Source organism: Macaca nemestrina, chromosome 17, assembly GCF_043159975.1.
Source record: "Macaca nemestrina isolate mMacNem1 chromosome 17, mMacNem.hap1, whole genome shotgun sequence".
Lineage (NCBI taxonomy): Eukaryota > Metazoa > Chordata > Mammalia > Primates > Cercopithecidae > Macaca > Macaca nemestrina.
Genome location: NC_092141.1, coordinates 2,309,748 through 2,333,680, shown reverse-complemented (window position 1 = coordinate 2,333,680; position 23,933 = coordinate 2,309,748). Strand labels below are relative to the sequence as shown.

The 23,933-nt window shown below is 60.2% G+C and overlaps 2 protein-coding genes across 6 annotated transcripts in view; one reads left to right on the top strand and one right to left on the bottom strand.

Annotated features, from left to right (window-relative positions):
• Positions 1–10,917, top strand: part of LOC105474287 (SMG6 nonsense mediated mRNA decay factor) — a 248,234-nt gene extending 237,317 nt beyond the window's left edge. For all 4 annotated transcript variants that reach the window (XM_071082118.1, XM_071082117.1, XM_071082116.1 and 1 more), the window contains 4 exons: positions 1,867–2,020; positions 5,076–5,287; positions 5,597–5,678; positions 9,167–10,917. In XM_071082118.1, coding sequence (XP_070938219.1) covers positions 1,867–2,020; positions 5,076–5,287; positions 5,597–5,678; positions 9,167–9,297 — 579 coding nt within the window. In that variant the 3' untranslated portion in view covers positions 9,298–10,917. The remainder of the gene's footprint in view (positions 1–1,866; positions 2,021–5,075; positions 5,288–5,596; positions 5,679–9,166) is intronic.
• A 150-nt stretch (positions 10,918–11,067) lies between these two features.
• Positions 11,068–15,658, bottom strand: LOC105471692 (HIC ZBTB transcriptional repressor 1). Of its 2 annotated transcripts, none has more exons than XM_011724430.3 (2): positions 15,530–15,658; positions 11,068–14,097 (listed from the first exon to the last, which is right to left on the bottom strand). In XM_011724430.3, exon 2 carries the CDS (start codon positions 14,075–14,077, stop codon positions 11,933–11,935), a length of 2,145 nt encoding a protein of 714 aa, XP_011722732.2. In that variant the 5' UTR covers positions 14,078–14,097; positions 15,530–15,658; the 3' UTR covers positions 11,068–11,932. The 2 variants fall into 2 exon arrangements, with proteins under 2 accessions (XP_011722732.2, XP_011722742.1); XM_011724440.3 differs by lacking the exon at positions 15,530–15,658 and adding an exon at positions 14,422–14,644.
• Between the last annotated feature and the right edge of the window lie 8,275 nt (positions 15,659–23,933).

Sequence of the window (23,933 nt, the reverse complement as noted above, 5' to 3'; positions counted from 1 at the left end):
AGCCGCCTGCCATGGGAAGGTAGCCCACAGTAGTGGCACCTTGCCCTCATGAGGTGAGACCAGTAGGAAGACTTTAGCAGAGCGGGCCCCTGAGCTGCATTTCTCATGCCTGCCAGCGTCCTGTGGCCTGTGCCTTCACCAGCTGTGGTGGCAGTGGCAACAACAACTTACTCATAGGGAGAGGTCCCTGGCAGGTCACAGAGAAGCCACCCCCATCATTTGAAGGCATGCCCTTTCAGTTTTACTGTCATTGTCAGTGAAACCTGAGCAGCCTCCTCACTGACTGTTGGTGGCCAGGACCCAGCACTGTGGGCCCCATCTCAGTTGGCACGCACGTCCACTTCCCCTGCCCTGTGCCTGCATCTGGGTCTCTGCAAGTTGCTCTGTGGCAGAAGGCCATAAGAGGGTGTGACAGGGCTGGGACCTGCCCTCCTGGCCCGGCCAGGTTTGTGTGGGTGCCCTCTACCTCCCTGCTCAGGGAGCATGCTGTCTGGGCAGATGCCAGCAGATCAGTTCGAGTCTTGGCCATGGTCCTCAGAAGAGGAAGCAGTACAGTAGTGGCCATGTTTTGTAGTGACAGACACCCAGAGCCTGTCTCGAAGGGCCGCTACCACACGCGTAAGGCTGTCAAGAGAAGAAAATCGGACTTTCGCAAATGTGCATCTCTCGGGAACTTCCTGAGATGTGAAAGTCCACAGGGAAGGCAAGCGCTGGGCCACGCGCTTGGTGAGAGGTGCTAGAGGAGGTGGTGGGTCAGTGGGGCCAAGGAGACTCTCCTGCTTTTACTCTTTTACCTACTTTTTGTTTGGTAGTTTAGCTTGCTCTAGTAAGCATATGACTAGGCTGTCAGTTGCTTAGTACCATGATATGGTTGCTGAAGAAGAGGCTAAGCAAAAAAAGTGACCAAGTCAGTTTAAAGAAAAACGTTGAGCCAATAGTAGTGTAGCTTGTACAGATTCGTGGCAAAGGAGCAGAAGTAGAACAGAAAAGACCAGTGTTTAGGAAACCACGCTGGACAAGGGCAAGGTGGTGGGCCGTTGTGATCAGCCTGGGTGTTGCTGTTTGCAGACACATGAGTTGGGTCTTCATCCATCACATTGCATGGTCTTCGGCTGCTGCTGCAGGAGAATCTCGTATTATTAGCTGTCAGTATCACTTTTTTGTATAGCCTTTGAGTTTAAACTTCATTGTTCGTTGTTTTTGTGTTTTGAGACAGGGTCTCGCCGTCACCCAGGGTAGAGTGCAGTTGTGCAGTCTCAGCTCACTGCAGCCTCTGCCTCCAGGGCTCAAGCAGTCCTCCCATGTCAGCCTCCCAAATAGCTGAGACCACAGGCATGTGCCACCACACCCAGCTAATTTTTTTTTGTAGAGACAGAGTTTTAGCATGTTGCCCAGGCTATATTTTGTTTTGTTTTGTTTTGTTTTAGCTGCACAGTGGAGTAAATCAAAATAACAGATTCTGTTTGCATATTCATGTCTAGATTGAAAAGTACCCCCTCTGTAGGCTTTCTAGATAATATATATGAAACCACTGTCATATCTAAGGAACCTAATTCTCCCTTGTTGAATTTTAGTCCCAGTCTTACTTTGAGAGACCTGTTATTTTGAATATCCTTAGGATCCTTTCTCAGCCCTAGGCAGGGTTTTACCATGCCTTTCCTGGGGCCACTTGATCTCTGTTTTTATTGCAGTGCTGTGCTCAGCCCTTAGGCCTGTCCCTCAGGCCTGACTGGGGCTGGTTATTACTCTGGAGGGGAAGAGGCTCCTAGGGGCAGGATGCTGACACACCGTAATATCAGGGCCCTGGCTCACCCACCTGCTTGCTTGCTCACTGCCTGGCTCATTCACCACTCTGTGTCCCCGTAGGCTGTCCTGGAGGACCACAGTCAGATGAGGCAGATGGAGCTCGAAATCAGACCTTTGTTCCTCGTACCAGACACCAATGGCTTCATTGACCACCTGGCCAGTCTGGCGCGGCTGCTGGAGAGCAGGAAGTACATCCTGGTGGTGCCCCTGATCGGTGAGTCAGGCGGGAAGGGCAGAGCAGCCTTGCACGTGCACAGCAGCCCCCTCCACACACGCCCCACGGCCTGGGGGCCGGGCAGGCAGAGCCCTGCTGTGCGTGTGTAAGACGGGATTTGCAGGGGAGTAGGGAATGCGTGGGGCAAAGAAAATTGTTTAATAATCAAAGCAGTTCAAATTATCATGGCTGATCCATGGCTTAAACTGCTTGAGCAAATGGACTCCTGTGTCCCAGCAACCAGAGGCTGCATGAGCCCAGCCCTTGTTTTTATCCTTATAAAGCTTGCAGTAAAACAGCAAAGCTGGTTCCCGTTATTGGTAAACACTCAGCCCTGGCAGATAACGGCGGTGCTGCTGGGTGGTCTGGCAGGGAGGCTGGGAGGATTTTGAAGTGGTTAGATGCCTTTGGTCTGATTGTCTTGTAGCTTTTCATGATCATTCTGTTGGTTCGAGGTAGCATTCTTCTGGCCAGTGTCACCCTAAGGCTAGGCCAGCAGGAACCCTCCCGAGCAAGCCCTTGGCTCATGCCTGTGGATTCCTACCACTTGGGCCCTTCCACTGTCTGGGCCTTGGTGCTGGTGCAGGGTCAGCATCTCAGGACCCAGCTAGCTTGCTTTCCCACCCTCTAGCCAGAGAGGCCCAGCTGGGCCGTCTCCACGGGACCGTCTGGGTACCCTTAGTTCTTGGAGCTCTGTGGTGGGTCAGCGTCAGGGTGGGCTCTGGGCTCGGGGCTCTGGGCTCTGGGCTCGTATCTAGCTGATGGCCTCTGTGGAGGGAGAGGGTCTAGGAGATTATTGGGAGGCCCAGGCGTTTACACGTCCCCTTCTCAGCAGCTACTTAGAGCAAGTTTGAGAGCCTTGTCTTCTGGAAAAGCCACCAGACTGGCAGTCTGCCTGCCAAGCCACCTTTGACATCCATGCCAAGATGTTCCATTGGGCCTTCCCTCCCAGTCCCAAGTGTCTTAGTGCCAGATGGGGGTGGAAACAAAGGGCAGGAAACATCCGCCCCTGCAGAGGCTACAGAACCCTGGGGGGTTGTGGGAAACACGTTAGCACCACCTGAGAATGTTGGCACTGAAGCAGCCCTCCTCCCTGCCTCCACCCTCCCCGTCTTCCTTCCCCTCCCCATGTGGCCTGGCCAGAACCTCTTAAATCCAGGCCCTTAGACCTAAGGGAAGGCTTTCTGCTCTTCAACAGTAGAGCGGTTTCTGTCACCAAGGCAGGGCAGCAGAACAATCACGTCCCAGGCTTTCCCTTTTCCCTCACTGGGTCCTGGGGCGGGGTGCCTTGCTGGGTCATATGTCTCTCTGCTTTCCTACCCAGGAGTTTTTCAGGGGAAAGAAAGTGTTTTGCTAGATGGTCAGGAAATGGTACAACTGAAAGAGGCTGCGGACATCTCAGGAGCCCCCTAAGAGCCGGCAGGTGCCTCAGACACCATTCCAGGCTACCAGGGTTTTTGGTCACCAGCACTGATTGTACCCCCTACTGTGGGCCAGTCTCCTTGTTCTTGAGAGATCCAGTGAATGGCAGAGCTGTAGCCCTGAGGAGCTTAGCGTTTAGTAAGGAAATCCGGATTTGGTGGGGAGGGAGCAAACGTATGAGAATACCCAGCAAATACATGCAGGACAAAGAGACGCTGCCTGAGGGTGCTGGGAACTGACGGTTGTGCAGCCACCATACAGGCCAGCCTCTCCGAACCTGCCTCAGCTGGGCAGGTCCCTGGACTCTCTCAGGGGCTCTAAGAGGAGGGCTCCTGTTTACTGATGCTTTCCTTGGTGGACTCACGCCCTGTGCCCAGAGCAGCAAAGGGTTAAGCCGCCAACTTTCCCTTCTTGTTTCTGGTGCTCTTTAACCTGCTCTGTGCTCCATAGACCTGACCCCAGCATGGAGAAGCCCCGCCTGGTGCAGAAGCACAAACAAGCTTCCTCTTTGAAGCCTGTTTAGTTTGGAAGCAGGAAAGCAGATTTTGGGATAGAATACCCGTTTTTCCTGTTTGATGTTGTTTGCTGTACCGTACACCCATCTACCACTGCTTCCCAACCTCAGCCATGCATTGTGTGGACACTGCAGCCTCAGGGTGCTGAAAGCATGGGCACTGTGTGTGTGTCTGTGTGTGTGTGTGTGTGTGTGTGTGTGTGTGTGTTCCCACGTGGGCCCTTTCCAGAAAGTGTCTCCGAATACCCAGACAATGAGTGCCAGGCTCACCATGGAACAGCATGCTCACGCCGGCTCCCTGAGCCATGAATCACTGTACTAAGGAGAGGCCTCAGACCCCAAACTCTCCCAGAGCCCCCAAGGAGTACATATTTCCCACTTGACCTCAGGCTTTTGGCTGGAATTTTGGAAAGAATCTTCACCAGAAAATGAAGCCATGTCCCAGACACATAGGCAGGCAGACAGGCACATACACACACACACACACACACAGAGAGACATGCACACACATGCATACACAGACACATGGATACGCACACATACACACACACACGTGCAGTATCAGAGAAGGTAGATATGCCAAGGTTCTGGTTTTGAGGCATACTAGGGCCTTGCAGATGAGGCTGTGACTGCCCCTTCCTCCATGGTGGCCTCCCTGCACTCCGCCAGTGGGGTTGGGGGTAGAACTTTACCCCTCCTGGACTGCTGTGTGTGGGGGCCCAAGAAGTTGAGGAAGGACTCCTCCCTTTCCCTTGAGCCGCTGCGTACCCTGGCCTCTCCTGAGGGACCCTTCCACGTCGGTCTTACAATCAGGGAATGTAATAGAGGAACCAGATTTCTTCCTCTAAATACAGCAGCTCCAGAAGATTCCTTTAAGTTCCTCCCAAGAGGAGGGCAGGGCCCAGGAGAAGAGACAGAAAGGGGGAAGAGCCCTGTGGAAGTTTCAGACACTTGTTGCCCCCACAAGCTCCCCTCCGGCCCTGGTTTCATTGGAAGACTCCTGCGGGGGAAGGATGGATTCTGGTCTGGGAAGGTGCTGGCTGGGAAAGTGAATGGACCGAGGCCTAGGATGAAAGCTGATTGCTGAGGCTGATGTCTTGTGGGGCTCTGTCTCATCAGTGATCAATGAGCTGGACGGCCTGGCCAAGGGGCAGGAGACAGACCACCGGGCTGGGGGCTATGCCCGTGTGGTACAAGAAAAGGCCCGCAAGTCCATCGAGTTCCTCGAGCAGCGATTCGAGAGTCGGGACTCTTGCCTGCGAGCCCTGACCAGCCGTGGCAATGAACTTGAATCCATCGCCTTCCGCAGTGAGGACATCACTGGCCAGCTGGTGAGACCCCTCGGCCGGAAGGGAAAGCCCACAGCCAGCTTTCAGAACAAGGTCTCCAGGAAGGAAGGGCTGAAGGAGACCCATCAGCCCGGGCAGCTGAGGGCCAGCCACCATGGAGGCCCAGGTGGGGGAGCTCCTTCTCCCCTAAATCACTCTTAGCACAGACCAGGCCAGACAGGGCCAGGGCATGCATGGGAGGGATCTCGGAGGTGGCCCTGCCCAGGGCCCCAGAGGCAGAGGATCCCGCCTCCTCCTCTGCATGGCGCCCCCTTCTGCCCAGTGATGCTTCTCACACGTGTCTTCCTCCAGGGTAACAACGATGATCTCATCCTGTCCTGCTGCCTCCACTACTGCAAAGACAAGGCTAAGGACTTCATGCCTGCCAGCAAAGGTACAGCTTTGCCCCTCTGCTTCGGGATCTCCCATCCCCCTGCCCTGCCTCGTCCTGCCCATCCTCAGCCCCTGAGAAGGGCTCCACTGACTCTGGCCTGGGAAGTCTAAGGAATCGGTGCTCAGGGCTGATGCACGCCTGAGGCCCAACCTCCCTGTCCTGGCTCCCCCAAGCCCCAGGGAATGCCAGGGCACCCTGGGCCAACTAGAGATGAGCCTAGCCCAGGAAGCCCAGCCCTAGGCCGTAAGGTTCTTCACCCAGCGTGCATCCATTTCCTTTCTTGGGTGTCCTCAGTGAGTTCCCTCTGACAGCAAGAATGTCTTTATGATTCACTGTAGCTGGTTCTGGCCGTGGTCTCCCGAGCCCAGCCCTCTGCAGCTCTGAGGGCAGCCCCCGGGGTCCCTAGGGCACACTTCCCTTTCTTGGCCATGCTCACCTTCCTACCTTCTCAGTTCACCACTGAATGTTTACCCTATTTCAGGCCTGAGGCAGAGGCACTTCCCCAGTGAATAGTGGGCTTTGCTTTCTGGTTTCTTTGGTCACGAGTTATAGCACTTTGAAGGCTGGCTAGAGTTGGAGGTAGGTGAGAGCTTGAGGACCGAGCCCTCAGCCTGGTTTTCAAGACCTTTTGGGGTAAGCAGAATCTCATCTTTGGGCCAAAGGCCCACTCTGGAGTTCTCACCCAAGCACTTGACCACCTCACCCTCAAACTGAGCTGGCTGGCCTTCATGAATCACCCCACAGGTCAGTGACACTCAGGTTTTCTGCTCCTGGCTCCCAGGATTCTGGCATTTTTTCATTTGGAAGGAATTCCTAGGACCTGCCAGCTCTGTGTCATCTGCAGAGCTGGCAGTTCTCACTTTCGTTTCTGTCTACCTATAAGTGGTCTCTTGTCGTTGCCTTTCCATCTCTGCTGCTGTCTCCTTTCTGTCGGTGTTTCTAGCCCTCGCATTCAGGCTGCTCTGGGAGCTGACTCTCCCTGCGTCTTCTCTCCACACTGACACAGCGCCTCACTCCTGCATGAGTCTCTTTACTAGGGGCTGGTTATGAGCCCACAGCTGCTGCTCAAGAGAGGTCCTGTCCTGCCACCGGGTTTGCATGCCATCTCCCTCAGGACCAGATAGGAGCATTAGAGTGATAAAAGGAGACCTGGCTGAGCCAACAGAGGAGCTTATGTTCTATCCCCGGCAGCTGAGTGGTCTCTGAGCATCCTCTCACCCAGGGCCACCTTCCTCTCCCCTCTGCCCACCACAGCTCCTTGCCTGCCTTCACACTCTCCTTCCTCCTGTCCTCTTCTCTCACCAACACCAACCCCACAAACCTCTCCCTCCCGAATCCTCCAAACTCCTCCCCAGGCTGAAAGCCAGTTCTCAGACTCTCTGCCTGGAGCTGGCAAGCCTGAGCTTCCAAGAGGGGTACCTCCTGAGAAAGAGGTAGGCAGGATTGCTGAAGGCCTTGCTGGGAAGTGTGGTTCCAGGACTGCTGGGCCGCACCCCAGCCTCAGAACGTTTTCTCAGAACGGATGCATTTTGGCTTTGGCCCTACTAGTCCTCCCACCCCTGACTTCACCCCAAACAGCCAACAGGAACCCATTGCCATCCTGGGGACCGCCTCTATCAGAATTACATCAGCAATGGCTGGTGTAATCAAACCTCATTTGTCAGTGTGAATTCTTAGCAGATTAACTTGTCAGATTCACAGAGAAACCGTCACTAAATGTTTATGTGTAAACGATGTTGAATTTTAAAATCATGTGGATTATGGCGGATGGAGCCTGACAAGATGACAGTCTCTGGTTTCTAACAAAGTGAAGTCACCAGTGTCAAAACAGAGGATGTTTATTGTGAAAAATGTCTCCGAGTATCCACAGAAACCCCTGCAGACCCCTGCCAGCAACGTCGGGCCTTGGTTGGCTGACCTAAGGCCTGGGACGCTCCTGGTCTGAGGCCCAGGGCAGGAATGGTGGGGCTGGGACAGACGCAGCCAGCCAGCTGGGAGCCCCACGCAGCCCTGCATACCACCACCCCAGCCACACTTATCTGCAGAGGGGCCTGGCCCCGGCAGCTGAGTGGTCTCTGAGTATCCCCTCACCCAAGGCCACCTTCCTCTCCCCTCTGCCCACCACAGCCCCTTGCCTGCCTTCACGCTCTCCTTCCTCCTGTCCTCTTCTCTCACCACCACCAGTCACACAAACCTCTCCCTCCCGAATCCTCCAAACTCCTCCCCAGGCTGAAAGCCAGTTCTCAGCCTCCCTGCCTGGAGCTGGCAAGCCTGAGACTGCTCAGGTCAGACATGGATATTTGCAGCCCCCCACCCCCGCCAGCCCACGCAGTCAGTGAGCACGGCAGGACGCTTCCTGTGCCTTGCTGTCTGCCGGACCTCCGTCAGGAAATGCCCAGCCTGGGACTGAGGAGTAGACCTGCCACCCAAGCAGGCATGCCAGGGTAGGCATGTCACTTGTGTGAGTGCTCGTCCCTGGCTTAAATTCTCTCCAATGTGTTAAAGATTAGGGAGTTAGGGAAAAAGAAGTAGTGGAGAGACTGTGCTAAAAAAAAAAAAAAAAAAAAAAAAAAGTCATCTAAAAAGAATGAAAGATATCTGTGCCACTATAGAAAGATCTTTTAAGTATATACTCTGAAAGTGTGGCTAATACGATCATGATGATGTAGGAAAAAAAGCTTATACATCCAAGTGTCTGTACTTGTAAATGTGCCTAAAGAAACCTGGAAGGATACACAGATCTTCCCTGGGTTGTGTACAAGACGGAGAGCTGGGATCATCATCCTACCTCTGCTCTTCCTTTTTACTCTTCTGTTCTCTTAGAAACTTTTGCCTGTATACATGGATTACTGTTACTTAGCAGGGGTGATCAGCTGGCCAAAGCCTTGGTGTGCCCTTGGCACAATTCTGCAAAGACCCTTTCCCTCTCCTCTCCTCTCCTCTCCTCTCCTCTCAGGGCTCCCTTGAGCTAACCCCTCTCCCCACATCTGGAAAACCCTGGAAACATTTTCTGTTCCATCTTTACTGGATGCTTAAAGCATCAACCTGCTGGCTTTCAGAGGGAGAGGACTTGTTAAAAAACAAAACAAAAGTGGGGTTTGGGGAAAGCAGTGTTGTGATCTGGGGGCCAGCCATGTGGTAAGGAGGAGTAGAGGGCAAGGGCCTGCTTCTGTTCCCTCAGTTTAGGGTCCTGGGAAACGGGTCTTTGGAGGCTGGCAGGGGTGGGCCGCTCTCAGGAACTAGGCAGAAGAGAGTCCTGTATGGGAGGCAGGAGTCAAAGCAAAAGGCCAGTGCAGCCCTCTCTAAGCCAGTAGGGGAGGGGCCCCCAGGGCTGAGAGCCCGGATAGAGGAAAGGACTTGTAGAAGGGCCAAAAAATAGCTAGCGTGGCACCCCCTCCCCAGGACCACATTCTCCCCAGGGTGAGAAGAGCAGCCAGTCCTCTGCCTCCTGTCCTCAGTGACAGCCGTCTGCTCTCTCGTGCCCACAGAGGAGCCAATCCGGCTACTGCGGGAGGTGGTGCTGTTGACGGATGACCGGAACCTGCGTGTGAAGGCGCTCACAAGGAATGTTCCTGTACGGGACATCCCAGCCTTCCTCACGTGGGCCCAGGTGGGCTGAGGGAGCCACACTGGGGCCCACCCCTGTGGAACCGTTCCTGAAAGGCTACCAGGCGCCCAGTGTAGCACAGAAGATGCCCACGTGCCTGAGCCACCAATCCACCCAGACAATAAACCATCCTCTTCCAACCCACACCGTGGCCATGCTGTGGGGGAGCTGCTCCTCACAGAGCCCCTGCCAAGGATGGGGCGGAAGCTGCTGGGACCCTCCTGGGCTGCCAGGATTTAGCAGGGAGGTGGCTGGCTACAGCGACAGCAGCTGGGCAAGCCAGATAGGCCGCCCATGCTCTCAGCCTTTCTCCCTCCCCCGTCTCATTCCAAGGCTGGGGGAGGGCCTTCTCGCCTGGGGACGCAGCCACTTTCTCCAGTGGAGACAGGGCAGGGGTTCAGTTTCCATCAGATGCAGTGAAATCACAGGTCCCTTTCATCCTCAGAACCTCTGTCCTGAAATGTGTTCAAGAGGCTTTGGTTATGTCAGGAAGAAGTGCCCAGGGCATGTGTCCCCATCTCCCTGAGGCCTGGACTCGCCCATGGACCCAAGTTGGCTTTTAGACACCATGTCCCTAACAGCAGCCCTGGGCCCCCACCTCTTCTACCATCCACCCCAGACACACCGCACACCCTTCCTGCTGCTCTTCTTCCTGCCTTTATCAGCCTGGGTCCCTCACACTTCGCCATTTGTTTCCCCTTGGACAGCCATGGGTCGAGAGGAAAGGGGCATCTGGTCTCAGGCCCATGCTCTCGGGTGGCCTCCACCTGCTCCCTCTCTCCTCACTGGCCTTTCCTTCAGTCTAGCTTCCTCTTCAGGAAATGCCCTCAGACTCTCCTCAGCTCCCCCTTCACCCCTCTCTGCCTGCCTACCCTCCCTCCAGAATAGCCCCTCATCCTCCTTTCCCTTCTAGTTGATCCTTTTCACCTCCCTGATCCACTTCATTTCTTCACTGCGGTTCCTCATCATAGGGGTTCTCACTCTGAACCTTCCCTCTCTACTACCCATGGCAGGAACTTAGTACACACAGCTCTCCCACCCAGGGCCTTCCACCCTCGGCTCCTGTGCTGCGAGAAACTTCCAGGCGTGGACAGCCCAGCCTGAGGCATTCCAGTGCCTGGGGCAACATCGCCTAACCTGGTTTCTAGCTTTGCCCTCACTTCCGAGAACGGACACAGGGGCCCTTTCCTTGCCCCTTTAGCTGGTACCTCAGTGGGGAGGCTTCCTTACCGGGAATGAGTTCCTCCAACCCAGAGCCAGAGATGAGGACAACTTAGGGGAAGACAGGGTTTTAGGTGGAGCCAGGGGCAAATCTTAATGGGACCAGTGGGGGATACCCCAGAGCCCGTGGCCTGACTGCACAGCTCTGCCCTCCCTGAGGCCTAGGACTATGCCAGAAGCAATGGGGTACCGTGCAGGGGGGCCAAGGCCAATAGTTTGGGGTTAGGAGTCCCGTAGCGTCTCAGAAGACCGGGCTCTTTGGAGTACAGGGTCCCCGGCCTCTCCTTTAAGATTCTCTTCCCAGCTGGAAGGCCGATGACTGGGTGGTTGGGAGGGAGACCCATCTCTCCTTTCTGTCCCGTTTGCAGCACTGGTTTTGTTTCCTTAATAAATTTTTAGTTATGAAACATACCTGACCTCTTGCTGATCTGTTTCTGGGACTGGGGAGGGAGGCAGGTCCAAGCCTCTGTACCTGCATTGAGGGCGGCCCTTTCTGGCCACTCCACCCAGCGGGCGCAGCCCATCCAGGTCCTTGTGCAGAGGCAGAAGAGAGCAGCGGGGTCGGGGTCCTTGGTTACTGCTTTATTGCTGTTTGGTTCGAGTATAGAAAATGGAAGCGGCTCTGGAAAGAGCCTGTGTACAAGGTAGGAAATATACAAACGAAGAGGAGGGAGCTAAAGAGACCGCGTTCCAGCCCAGCCCAACCTGGGCTCGGGATGGCGGGGCCGCCGGGGCGCATGCAATAAATATGGTCCGGGGCCCCAGGGAAGGGAAGGGAAGGGGGCACCGCGGGAGTGGGAGACCTGGCAGGCCAGGGCTCTTCGCCCTCTTGACTCCAGAACTCCCCGCCCTTGGTGGTTGAGGAAGGAAGGGTTGGCCCTGGGGCTAGTGCCACTTGTGCAAAATGAGGAACTTCACATTATCAGTCCCGGGGTGGGTGGGAGTGGGGGTGCGGGGGGCCCTCCGGCCGGCTCAGTCCCCTCCCCACTCCCCAACTCTGCCCGATGCTCCGACCCCAGCGGGGAGATTCACAGTGAGAATGGGTGTGGTCGCAAGGGCCGGAGGTAGGGCTAGGAGCGCCCCGACAGTGACACCCCTCCCCGCCTAAGAGCAGCGCGGAGCCGGGGGAGGGGGCCGACGAACCACAGGAAGAGGCGGGGAGGGGCCTGGGGTCTCCTTTGGTCAAAGCTGATATCAAAAATATAAATTTCCCTTACCCCGTCCCACCCCCGTCCCGGGGTTTTCCCCGGACCCCCGAGCTAAGGCACGAAGCAGTGAGGCCAGGTGAGGCCGCCGAGAGGTGGAGCCGCCACCGCGGCGACGCTGCAGTTGTCCCGGGCACGGCTGGCCTGCGCCGCCCCCAGCGCTCCCTGGGGTGCGGGCCAGGGCCGCGCAGCAGCGACAGAGCGGGCTGGCGAGGGGCGCTCTAGGTGGGAGAGAAACGGTCGATGGTCCGGCCGTCGGGCCCGGCCGCCAGGTGAGCGCCCTGGCTCAGCACCTCGGCGGCCTTGTCGGGGCTGAGGCCCAGCTCGGCCGTGAACTTGGCCAGCGGGTAGAGGCTCTCCAGCGCCACCTTGGGGTCGTGCAGGAAGTGCGTGGTCTGCGCCAGCAGCTCGGCCGCGGCCGCCTTGTCCTGCTGCTTTAGGCTCAGCTGCTCGGCCGTGAGGCGGGCCACAGCAAAGACGCCCTCGGGGAAGTCGAGCTTGCCCTTGCCGTCGGGGCCGGGGACGCCGGGGAGCCCCCCCAAGCCCGCCAGCGCCCCGGCCGCGCCGGCCGCGCCCCCCACGGCGTGCATCTTCATGTGGCTGATGAGGTTGCGTTGCTGTGCGAACTTGCCGCCGCACACCTGACACTCGTAGGGCTTCTCGCCCGAGTGGATGCGCATGTGCTCGGTGAGGCGGTACTGGCGCGTGAACCGCATGCCGCACGCGTCGCACGCGAAGGGCTTGAGGCCCAGGTGACTGCGCATGTGGCGCGTCATGGTCCCACGCTGCGTGAACTTCTTCCCGCAGATGGTGCAGGGGTAGGGCCGGGTCAGCCAGTGCGTCTTCTCGTGCTGCCGCAGCGTGGCCGGGTCCTTGTAGCTCTTGTCGCACGACGCGCAGCGGTAGGGCCGCAGCAGCTCTCCCAGGCCACCCGGTGTCCCGGCCACCTTGTCCCCGCCGCCTCCAAAAGGGGGCCCTAGGCCGGCAGCCCCAGCGGCCACTTCGGCCGCCTCGGCCCTGCCGTACAGTGCTTCCTCCTCCTCCACGTGAGCCTCCACGTGCGCGTTCAGCTGCTCAGAGCTGGGGAAGCCCTTGCCGCACGGGATGCACACGTACAGGTTGTCACCGAAGCTCTCGGGTTCGCCATAGGCCAGGTGCGGGCATGGGTAGCCCTCGAGGTGGCCGCCGGGCGGGCTGGGGTCCTCGCTGCTGCCGGTCTCCTCGCTGCTGCTCTTGTAGTCGTCGCCGTCGCCGCCCGCGCCGGGCCCGTCCAGGCTGCCAGGGTAGCGCGGCGGCGGCGCCAGGCCGAGCGGGGGCCCCCCGGGCGAGATGGCCGCGTCCCCACCACGCTCTTCGCAGCGCTCGCTGGGGGAGCCGCGCTCCCGGCCCAGCTCGTCGCCATAGCTACCCAGGCCCGGCTCGTGCTTCATCCAGCGATAGAGGAGACTAGGCCCGTCGGGGCGGCCGGGGGGCTCGGGTCCCGGGCTGCCGCTGCCGCCGCGAAACGGGTCGGAAGGCGGTGCGGCCTCCTCCAGCTTCTGGAAGGGCAGCGGCGGCAGGGACGGCAGGGCGAGCGGCGGCTCCTTGTAGGCGGCGGGGCCGGCGCTGGGAGGACTGTCCGGGCGCGGGGGCAGCTCGCGCTCAGCCAGCGGCCGCTCTGGCGCCGCGGAGCCCGGGGGGCTCTTCTTGGACAGGTCCAGGCCACAGAGCGGGGAGCAGCGGCGCTCGGAGGCACAGAGTGCGGCGGCCGGGCCGGGTCCCGAGGCGTACAGCTCGGCGCAGTGCGTGTTGACCCCGGCCTCGGGGCCCGAGGGCGGCTCCGCGGCAGACGGCGGCGGAGGCCCGGCCGGGGACGGGTAGCAGGCCTGGATGACCGGCGTGGCGGCCCGCAGGCCCCGTCCCGGCCGACCGTAGGGCGCGTAGCCGCCGCCGCCGCCGCCGCCGCCCCGCAGGTGGCAGTACTTGCCGTGGCGCTTGAGGCGCTTCTTGCACAGCGCCACGAGGTCGGGGATCTGCAGGTAGCTGGCGGCGGCCAGCACGGCGCCCAGGCTCGGCTCAGCCCCCGGGGCCACGGCCGCGGCCGCAGCCGCCTCTGCGCCGTCAGCCAGGCGGCCGGTGTAGATGAAGTCCAGCACCAGGCGGAACACGGCCGGGCTCACCATGTCATGGTCCAGGTTGAGCAGGTTGTCATGCACCACCAGGGACTTGAGGTAGGCGCTGCTGGCCGCCAGCACGTTCTTGTGCGCGCGGAAGAGGGCGTTCTGCACCACGATGATCACGTCGCACAAGAAGCCCTTGGTGCGCTGGTTGTTGAGCTGCAGCAGCAGCTGCCTGGAGTGGCCGGGCGCCTCCATCGTGTCCAGCATCGTCTGCCCAGCACACTCTCCTGCGGGGACACACACCGGCCGGGTGAGAGCCGTGCGGCGCCCTGGCCGCCTGCCCCCTGCCCGGCACTTCTCCCCCTCCAGTTCCCCTTCCTCAGCTGAGCGGGGGCATCAGCCCTGCGGCCTGGGCACCGGCGAAGGACCGGCCGCCCTCTGGAGTGGGAGCCCAGGCCGGCCCGCCCGGACCAGGAGAAGGAGCGGGAGGTGAGCGACCGCCGGTGGAGGGGAGGCCAGGCCGGCCTGCATGCCCCAGGGCACCTGGCTGGGTGCTGGGGCTTCCGAGGAGAAGACTGTTCAGGCGAAGTGACCCTTTGGGAGACAGTTACCCGATTTAAGTAAAATGTCCGCTTCAGGAAAAGTCATTCAGGGCGGAAAAGTTTGCCCAAGTAGGGAGAAAGGGAGCCGAGGAACCAGCGCCTCCCGCCTCGGGAGAAGTTGCCCCAGTTGGGGGAAGTGATTCGGAGGAGGGGAGCGCGGTGCCCGCCCTGGCGCCGCCCTGGCCGGGGGCTGTCAACCCTTGGTCGGGGCCCGGGCGGCGGCCGCGCGGGGAGCAGAGGCAGCGGCTGCCGTGGCGGGCAGAGCGCGAAGGCCGGGCCCGGCGCGGGGAGGGCGTTATATCGGGGCAGGAGGCTGAGGCAGGAAGCAGGTGGGGGGGAGGGGGGAGCCACGCAGCTCCCAGGGGAGGGAGGGGGCAGCGCCCCGGGCGGGCACGGCGCACAGCCGGCTGCGGCCCTGACCCGGGCCTGCGCCCCACCCGCGTCCCGGCCTCGGCCTGGGCCCTACACGCGCGGGCCCGGCGCCTCCCTCCGCGGCTCCCCCGGCCCCTTCTCCCCCGGAACTCCGCCGCCCCAAACTTGGGGAAAAGTTTTCCAACTGCAGACAGGGCGGGAGGAGTGCGCCGGCCCCAGGCCCTCGGCTCGCAGCTCTTCCTCGCGGCCCCCAAATCCGGCGGCAAAGCCCGGAGCCGAGCCCTGAGCTCCCCTGCCCGCTGCTCGCCCGCCCGACCCCGTTCCCCTCCTGGCCCGCGGGGCCCCGCGGCCCGTTACCTGCGGCCCTGGAGGGCCGGGCTCCCCTCCCCGCGGCGGTGGCAGCTCTTAGCCGATGCCCCACCCGCCGCTGCCAGGCCCCGAGCTGTGCCAGGGCAGCGCCCCTGCCAGCCCCGCCCGCCAGCTCCCCTTCCCTTCCCTTCCCCTCGCCTCTCCAGCCCATGTGCGGGCACAGCCGGCCCCGGGCCGCTGACCCCGCCGTGAACCCGGCGCGGAGCCGCGGCCCGGCGGTCCCGAGTCCGACAGGGACGACACCCGGAGCCCTGAACGCCAGCCGCCAGCCGCGATGGGGCACCCGCGCCAGAGGATGCGCCCGAGGCGGCCGACGCACGAGGACCGGGCTGTCCCGGGCCCCCCGTCCCTCCCGGTCCCCGGCTCGAGGACCCACCTGGGGGGCATGTCGAAAGCCCCGGGCCCGGCTGCCGGCGGATCCAGGGGGGATGTGGCTGCGCTGCCCTCCGCCCGCCGGGCCCCCGGTCGGTCTGTCTTGCTGGTCCGTCCTCCCCGCGTCCTGGTCGCGTCTCAGCCCTGCCGCGCTTTCCGCACACTCTTATCTGGAGCGGCCCGGGCCGGCGGGCGCTGCTGCGGCTATAGCGCCACCTCGCGGGCGCGCGGGGCTCTGCGGGGCAGGCCGCTGCCTTCCTCCCGCGCACCTGAGCTGGAGGCGCACAGATGCTGAGCCGGCGGGGAGGGGCCCGGGCCCACCCCATCCGCAGGTTCGCCCTCCCACCTGTGCCCACCAGGGACCCCGACCCCCCACAAGCGAGCCCCGGAAACCCTGGGGCTTTCAGCTGAGCGCTCCCGTGTACGTATTTCTAGGCTCACAGCCCCAGTTCGGAAAAGTCCTGCCCGCAAACACCGGACTCGGGTGGTGGGGGAGAGGTTATCCTGGGCAGGAGTAGCCAGGCTCTCCTGGAACTCTCCGTAGACATTACTGTACACAGCACTGTCCACTTGGACGCACTCCCCAACACACCCACCCTCACTCAGGCGCATGGATTGGGTGTGCGCGGCATAAACCGGATTGTCCCCAGCCCTCTCCACGCACTGGTACTAGCAGGCGCGCACGTTTCCAGACGCACACCCGCCCCTTCCCGCGGCCCTGGCGCTCTGGGATACTCCAGGGGCAGCCACCTGGTGCCCTCCGGGAACCTGGGCAGAGGTGTTACCCACACAGCCCGCCCTCAACTTTCGGGTCTCCTAAAGGAACCCACGACGAGTCATCAGGGCGACTGGAAATGGCTGGACAGCGCCTCCGGGGGTCCGCAGAAGTAACCCCGGGGCCCTAGAATCCCCATGTACGCCGTTTTGAAGAATCCCACGTGAACTTTTTCTCCAACCCACCCGCCCGAAGGAAACAACAGGGGCGCCTGCGGCTGGGACCCCGCAAGGCCCCGCACCCCACGTGAAGGTCAGGTTTGTGTGGGTGACGTCTCTTCTGGGAGGAAGGGGACCCCGAATGGCGCGCCGCTGCCCGCACTACTATTCCGGAAGTGGCCCCGTGCGGCCCCGCCGCGCACCAAGCCTCCTGCGAACGCCGGATCTCCGCGGCCCACGCTCCGCCTCCGCCCCGCACCTCCTGACCCCCGCCCACACGCGGCGTGGAGGGGGGGGGTCCCCGAGAACTCCGCCGCTTCTGATTGGCTGCGCCTCCCTCCGCCGCGGAGCGCGAGGGGCTGGGGCGCAGCGTTACCATGGCAACCGATGAGGTGCGCCCGAATCCCGTCCCTCTGAGGCCTTGGAGAGCTTAGCAACCGTGCTCGCCGCCCCCCGCGCTGTCCTCTGGCCCTCATGGCCCCGCCAGAGGTACCGGCTGAGTCACCCGGCGAGGGGCAGCGGGCGCGGCTACCAGCGGCCCCCGAGCGACACCAAGGTCTCGGGCGCCCCCCGGAGGCTCCCTTTGCAGCGCAGGCGACTTCACCGCTTCGGTGCCTGGCGGAGGCTTCGGTCCAAACGAGTCCGCCTGATTCCCGCCGCTGCCTGAGTCCGCCCCATGTTCTGGATCCATCTTACCCACGCCCTCTCCCATGTCTCCTCATAGCATCCTCACTTTAGAAGCAGTGAGGTCCCAAAGAGGAAAACGGAGGCCTCCGGAGCTGCCGGTCTCTAGGGAAGTCGGACCCCGACATCTTGGCCGAGGGACGTGCGGCGGCCTGAGGTGGAAGTTACGGAAGTTACGGAGTGCTGAGGGGAGGTGGAGAGGCTCCTCAGAAGTGCTCCTAGAGCTGGGCTTTGACGGATGAATAGGAGTTCTCCCACCGCGCAGGAAGGCATTTGTGAATAATAGAACCCGTGGGACAAAGGCTAGCGGCAAGAAAACGGGAGCTCTAGGAGGCTAAATCCAGACTATGCAGGGCCTCTCTGACCCCATCTCTTTTATCTTTTCTCCTTTTGATAGAGTCAGATCCCCCCCACTTCCAAAGAGCCCCTCCGTCCCTTATATCTTTGTGCAGTGGAGTCTGTGCATTGCTCACCTGCCACAGGGGTCTGCCGTACCCACAGTCTTTATTCTTCAGCTCCCCAAGTTATCTTACTATCCCTACCCCCCATTCTCAAGCCCTAATTGCATCTGTAAAGGAGGGTCTCACAGTCCTGCCCCAGCCCAGGCAGTGAGAGTACCTCCTTGCCCTCCCGTGGACTTAATTCTTCGACCCTTCTCTCCCTGCCCCGCTCTTCCGGCCATGCCATGCACAGCCCTCCGCATCCTGGTCCAGCTCCTCGTCTGAACACTCTCCTCCCATTTAGACCCTTCCTCCATCTCGATGGAGCCAGGCTGGGCCAGGACCATGCATTTCCCTGCTCCCAACCAGGGGAACTGCCCCACAAGTCATGGGCTCTCCTGCCAATTCTGGCATCCAGGAACACTAACTCCTCCAGGAAACGGTCCTCCTCATCTCCTGGGGGCCCCTCTTGGCCAAACTGCTGGTCTCCTTCACTTTCTATCACCCTAACATGAGCTCTGGGAGCGTCCGTCGTGCCACAGATGGTCCGAATGTGGGTCCTAGCTGCCAGGCTCTGGAGCGTGGCACTGACAGCCTTTCCTCTCTCCCTTGCTGAGGCTGCCCATTCCTCTCACTCCTACCTCGGGCGCGTTCCCCCAGCTCCCTCATAGAGGATCCCTTTGCTCATCATTTCTGGGGAGGTTGGCCCACCTTCCCCAACTTCTCTGCCTTCCCTAGGGTCTCCACTTCCTGGGTGGTACCCAAACCCCCGCTGGGCCTTCCCTCCCAGGCCCAGGCTCCTCCGCTAAAGACTCCTGGGCTACTCGGGCTCCCCTGCTCTTCTTCTCCTGGCCCCCGATGCCACAGCCCTAGCTGCGCCCCAGGCCCCCAAGGGAATCCAGCTTCCTCTCCTGCTCTCCTGCCCACCCTGCAGGACAAGAGGGTGGCGACACCGCAGTGGCCTTGCGGGGTGTGACGGCAGAGCCCTCAGGTCCAGGAACTGAGGAGGGGGAAGGGGCTGCCAGGTGAAGACCCCCAGGAGCCGCGGGGCTCCGGAAGGAGAGCGTGAATAAGCACGAAGGGCCCGCCGCGCCCCCCAGCGCCGCCTCCCCGGCCCCCTGGCCCGCGGTTCCGGAAAATTAACCCCTTGTCAGCGGGGCAGGGGCGCGGCTCCCCCCACCCCGCCGCTGCTTCCGCGCCCCTTCCTCCCCTCCCGGTCGCCTCGGTCCCCACCCCCCGCCTCGCCACTATAAATAGCCCCTTTTCCCATTTCCTAAATTCCCCGCTGACGTCGGCAGCGCGTCAGTGTGTAGGAGCCGCGGCCGCATGAATGAGCCGCCGCACGAGTACTACGCGCGCCTATAAAAGCCGCCGCGCCGGCCAGGCTGCGGGAGGCGACCGGGCAGTGGCGACGCGGCCCGCCAGGTAAGCGGGACGGACCGGCCGCGGAGGGACAGATGTGCGGACATGGACGGGAAGGCGAGGAAGGGACGGGCAGGCGGCGGGTGGGGCGGCCCCTCCGGGGTGGGGACGGGGGCGGGCGGGGGGCACCGGGGTCCCCTCGCGGCTGTGGAGCCGGGGCCAGAGACGACACGAGCCCGCGCAGCACCTGCCGGCGCCCGATGGAGACGCAGCTACTTCGGAGGAGCATCGACTGGAGGACCGACCTCGGAGACCCCCCTGGCTTTCTTGGGGCTCCTGCGCCATCCTCCCGGGAAAGTGGGGCGAAGGTGCTGGCGCCCCAGGAGATGCGCCCCTCCTCTCCCTCCCTGCGGCGCGGTGACTCAGCCTCGCTGCCCGGGCCGGCTAAGCCGCGGTGCAGGCGACAGACGGACGCCCACCCCCGCCTCCTCGGCCCTCCTGGGACCCCCGCCCCGCATGGCGCCGGGCGCCCCTCCCCGGCCGGTCCCGTGCAGCGGGTCCCGTGGCGCCCACGGCTTCCCGCCTCTGCGAGCGGAGCTGTCCTCTCAGGACCGGGGGGCGGGGCCTCGGCAGGGCCCGCCCCGCCCCCGCCCCCGCCGGAAGTGCCCCCTCTGGGACATCTTTGACGTCACGGCCCTCTGACGTCAGGGGCCGCGTGCCTGGTCGCGAGCGCCGGGCGGGACAGGGCGGGAGACGCGGGGGAGGCGGAGCAGCAGCGCCCCCAACCGGGGCGACCGGGGCACCCCGCCCGGACAGCGCGCCGGCACCTTGGCTCTAGACTGCTTACTGCCCGGGCCGCCCTCAGTAACAGTCTCCAGTCAGGGCCACCGACGCCTGGCCCCGCCCCAGGACCGCGGCCCCGGCCGCCGCCGCGCCCCGGGACCCCCAGTCCCTGTCCCTCAGGGCCCCGCCCCCGGCCCGCTGCCTGCGCCGCCGCTGTCCGCGGTGCTGATCAACGCAGACGCCGCCATCGGGCCGCCCCGTCCGGGTCCCTAGGGACTGCGAGGGGCGGCGGCCCACGCGCGCTCCTCAGCCCCCACTGCCCCGCCCGGCCCCCCGCGGCCCTGACGTCAGCCCGCCCCGCGCCGGCGCCGTCCGCGCGCCCCGCCCCCGCGTCTCCAGGGCAACCGTGGCTTTCGATTGTTACTGTGGGAACTGGAGGTAACAGTCTACAGCCATGGTCGCCCCGCAGCACGCCCACGCGCCGCGCCACGCCGCGCCCCGAGCCGCGGGCGGGGGACGCGGAGCAGGAGGAGGCGGGGGCAGCGAGTCAACATCCCACGTGCCCGCGCGGGTGGCAGAAGGTGCTGCGCAGGGAGGCGGCCTCCCGGGGCTGGCGGCGGAGTCCACCGAGGCTCGAGCGCGCGCGCGGCCTGCGGAGTGCGTCTGGCGGCCAGACTGAGGCCGTGCTGCCCTCCCGGACAAGGTATCCCAGCCAGGGCTCGGCGAGAGAAGGGGTCGGGCTGGGACTCGGGTTCTTTCGATTTCGGTGGGAGGGAAGCCACTGGGACCAGGAGGCTTGGAACAAGGTTTGTCTCCTGGGGCCTGAAGACAGTAGAGGGAGGAGTTTTCTGAAATACTCCACAGCCCCGTTCTTCCAGGAACCCCCAGCTGAAGTGGGCGTTGGGCGAAGAGTAAACCCTTGAATCCCTTTCCTGATAGAGCCACAGCCTCTCCTCCTTCCACCCCCCTTTTCCCTCTGAGCTAGGAGGATAAGAAGGGTCCCTCTGGAAGCCAGTGCGCTTGTAAAGTTAACCTGGTCCCCGAAGCGTCTCAACAGATAAGCATGCCCACCTCAGCCTGTCTCTAGGTGTTGGATTCCAATTTGAGACAGTTCCTCAAATTAGCCCTAAAGAGGAGTGAATACCACAGGGGCTGAAGTCCTCTGGTGCAGGTGAAGTGTGAACAAGGACCCCTAAAAATATTGTATGTGTCGCCTGCCACTGCCAACATCACCCACTGCAGGGGATGTCTATTGAATATCAGGTGTGAGACTTGCCCGGAGATAGTGTTGGGAATGGTTAATGCAACCCAGCCCACCACACAGTAATCCAATTTTTCTTAATGTCTCACGCCCCACTCCCCCCGCTTCACTCCCCACCCCGCGCCTTTGTGAAGGACTTCTAAGACACTCGGTGCGGGTTTTCCAGTTAATCAACACCCACGTGCTAGCCACCCCACCTCCCCAGGGCCCCGAGGTCTTGCAGATTAAAACGCACTTCTTTCTGGGTTCCAGTGGATGTCAGTGGGTGGACTGTAGTGTACTGCTGGGTATAGTGCTCTGGGAAGCCGGAGGTTCAGCCTGGCATCAGCAGCAGCTGGTGGTTATTTAAGGGGCCATGTTCTGTTTCCGAGCTTTCTGTAAAACGGGATAATAATCTCTTCTCCTCGGCAGGTGCATTGTGAGGATTAAGTAGGATCATGTGAGTAAAAATCCGAAAACAGCAGAATGTTATTTTGATCTTAAGTATTCCGTTAGGCGGCCGGGCGCGGTGGCTCAAGCCTGTAATCCCAGCACTTTGGGAGGCCGAGACGGGCGGATCACGAGGTCAGTAGATCGAGACCATCCTGGCTAACACGGTGAAACCCCGTCTCTACTAAAAAATACAAAAAAGTAGCCGGGTGAGGTGGCGGGCGCCTGTAGTCCCAGCTACTCGGGAGGCTGAGGCAGGAGAATGGCGTAAAACCCAGGAGGTGGAGCTTGCAGTGAGCTGAGATCCGGCCACTGCACCCCAGCCTGGGCGGCAGAGCAAGACTCCGTCTCAAAAAAAAAAAAAAAAAAAGTATTCCGTTAGGCTACTACATGTTTGTGAGGGGGTGGTGTTGGGAGGGTACCCCAGCTCTGGGCACTTAGGCAGAATGAACGGGATGCGGGGGGTACACCTTGAGCGTTAGGCTATATATATTTATTGTCTTATATATATAATCTATATTATATGTATGTTATACATACACTTTTTCTTTTTTCTTCTGAGACGGTCTCACTCTGTCGCCCAGGCTGGAGTGCAGTGGCACTATCTCGGCTCACTGCAAGCTCCGCCTCCCGGGTTCACTCTGGGCCTGGGGCTTTTGAGGGGTTCCTTGCTAAGGGGGCTCTCTTTCCTAAGAGCTTTAGGAATTAAAGGAGGAATCAGAGGTAGAAAAGAGAAATGGTTGGGATGTTCTGAGAAGAGGTCAGAGTGTGGTCAGAGGGGAAAGAACCAGAGGATTGACCGTGCAATGTCAGGGTTGTTTAGCATCTTAGAAATCATTTAGGGGCCGGGCATGGTGGCTCAGGCCTGTAATCCCAGCACTTTGGGAGGCTAGAGGTGGGAGGATTACTTGAGCCCAGGAGTTCGAGACGAGCCTGGGCAATACAATGCAACCCCTATCTCTACAAAAAAGAAATAAAGAAGAAGAAAAAAGAAAATTAGTTTTGCACACCTGTAGTCCCAGCTACTTGGGAAGTTGAGGTGGGAGGATTGCTTGAGGCTGGGAGGTTGAGGCTGCAGCAAGCCATGATTGCGCCACTGTACTCCAGCCTGGATGACAGAGTGAGACCCTGTCTCAAAAAAAAAAAAAAATCTTTAGGGCTGGGAGACATGGTCATGCCTGTAATCACAACTTTTTGCAGGGGGAGCCGAGCCTGGAGGACTGCCTGAGCCCAGGAGTTCGAGACCAGCCTGGGCAACATAGTGAAACCCCATCTCTTTAAAAAAAAAAAAAAAAAAAAAAGGCCGGTGTGATAGGTGGCCCCTGTAGTCTCAGCTAAGCTACTCAGGAGGCTGAGGCGGGAGGGTCACTTGAGCCCAAGAGGTTGAGGCTGCAGTGGGCCATGATCCTGCACCCGGTGACAGAGGTAGACCCTGTCTTAATAATAATAATCCAGCCTGGCCAACATAGTCAAACTCTGTCTCTACTAAAAACACAAAAAATTAGCCGGCCATGGTGGTGTTTGCCAGTCATTCCAGCTACTCAGGAGGCTGAGGCACTAGAATCACTTGAACCTGGGAAGCGGAGGTTGCAGTGAGCCAAGATCTCACCACTGAACTCCAGCCTGGGTGGCTGAGTGACACTCCGTCTCAAATAACAATACTAATGGTACCTACCTCGTTAAGTTGTGAGATTAAACATGAAGTTGTGAGGTTTAAGCTATATATATATATATATATATATATATATATATATATATATATATCTCCTAATATATATAACATATGTTTTATATATATATGTGTGTGTGTGTATATATATATAATTTTATTTATTTTTTTTCTGAGACATAGTCTTGCTCTGTCGCCCAGGCTGAAGTGCAGTGGCATGATCCTGGCTCACTGCAACCTCCCCCTCCCAGGTTCAAGCAATTCTCTGTCTCAGCATCCTGAGTAGTTAGGACTACAGGTGTGTGCCACCACCCACAGCCAATTTTTGTAGTTTTTTTTTTTTTTTTTTCTTTTGGAGACAGGGTCTATCTAGCTCTGTCTCCCAGGCTGGAATACAGTGGCACAATCACAGCTTACTGCAGCCTCAAACTCCTGGGCTCAAGTGATCCTCCCACCTGAGCCTCCCAAGTAGCTGGGACCAAAGGTGCATGCCACCACACCCAGCTAACTTTTAAATTATTTGTAGAGAGGGAGTCTTACTGTGTTGCCAAGGCTGGTCTTGAACTCCTGGGCTCAACTGATCCTCATGCCTCAGCCTCCCAAAGTGCTGGGATTACAGGCATGAGCAATTGCACCTGGCCCTAAATTAGGCAACATTAAAGCGTTTGCTTATTACAATGTCTGCTGTACAGTTAGTACTCAATAAATGCTATTCTGGCCGGGCGCAGTGGCTCACGCCTGTAATCCCAACACTTTGGGAGGCTGAGGTGAGATCACTTGAGATCAGGGGTTCGAGACCAGCCTGGCCAACATGGCGAAACCCTGTCTCTACTAAAAATGCAAAAAT

Bases quoted from the DNA above. Each gene is read 5' to 3' on its own strand.
- LOC105471692 (XM_011724440.3), bottom strand. From the start codon at position 14,458: ATGACTTTTCCTGAAGCGGACATTTTACTTAAATCGG. The intron at 14,098-14,421 runs GTAACTGTCTCC...GTGTCCCCGCAG, and splicing joins GGACATTTTACTTAAATCGG to GAGAGTGTGCTGGGCAGACG.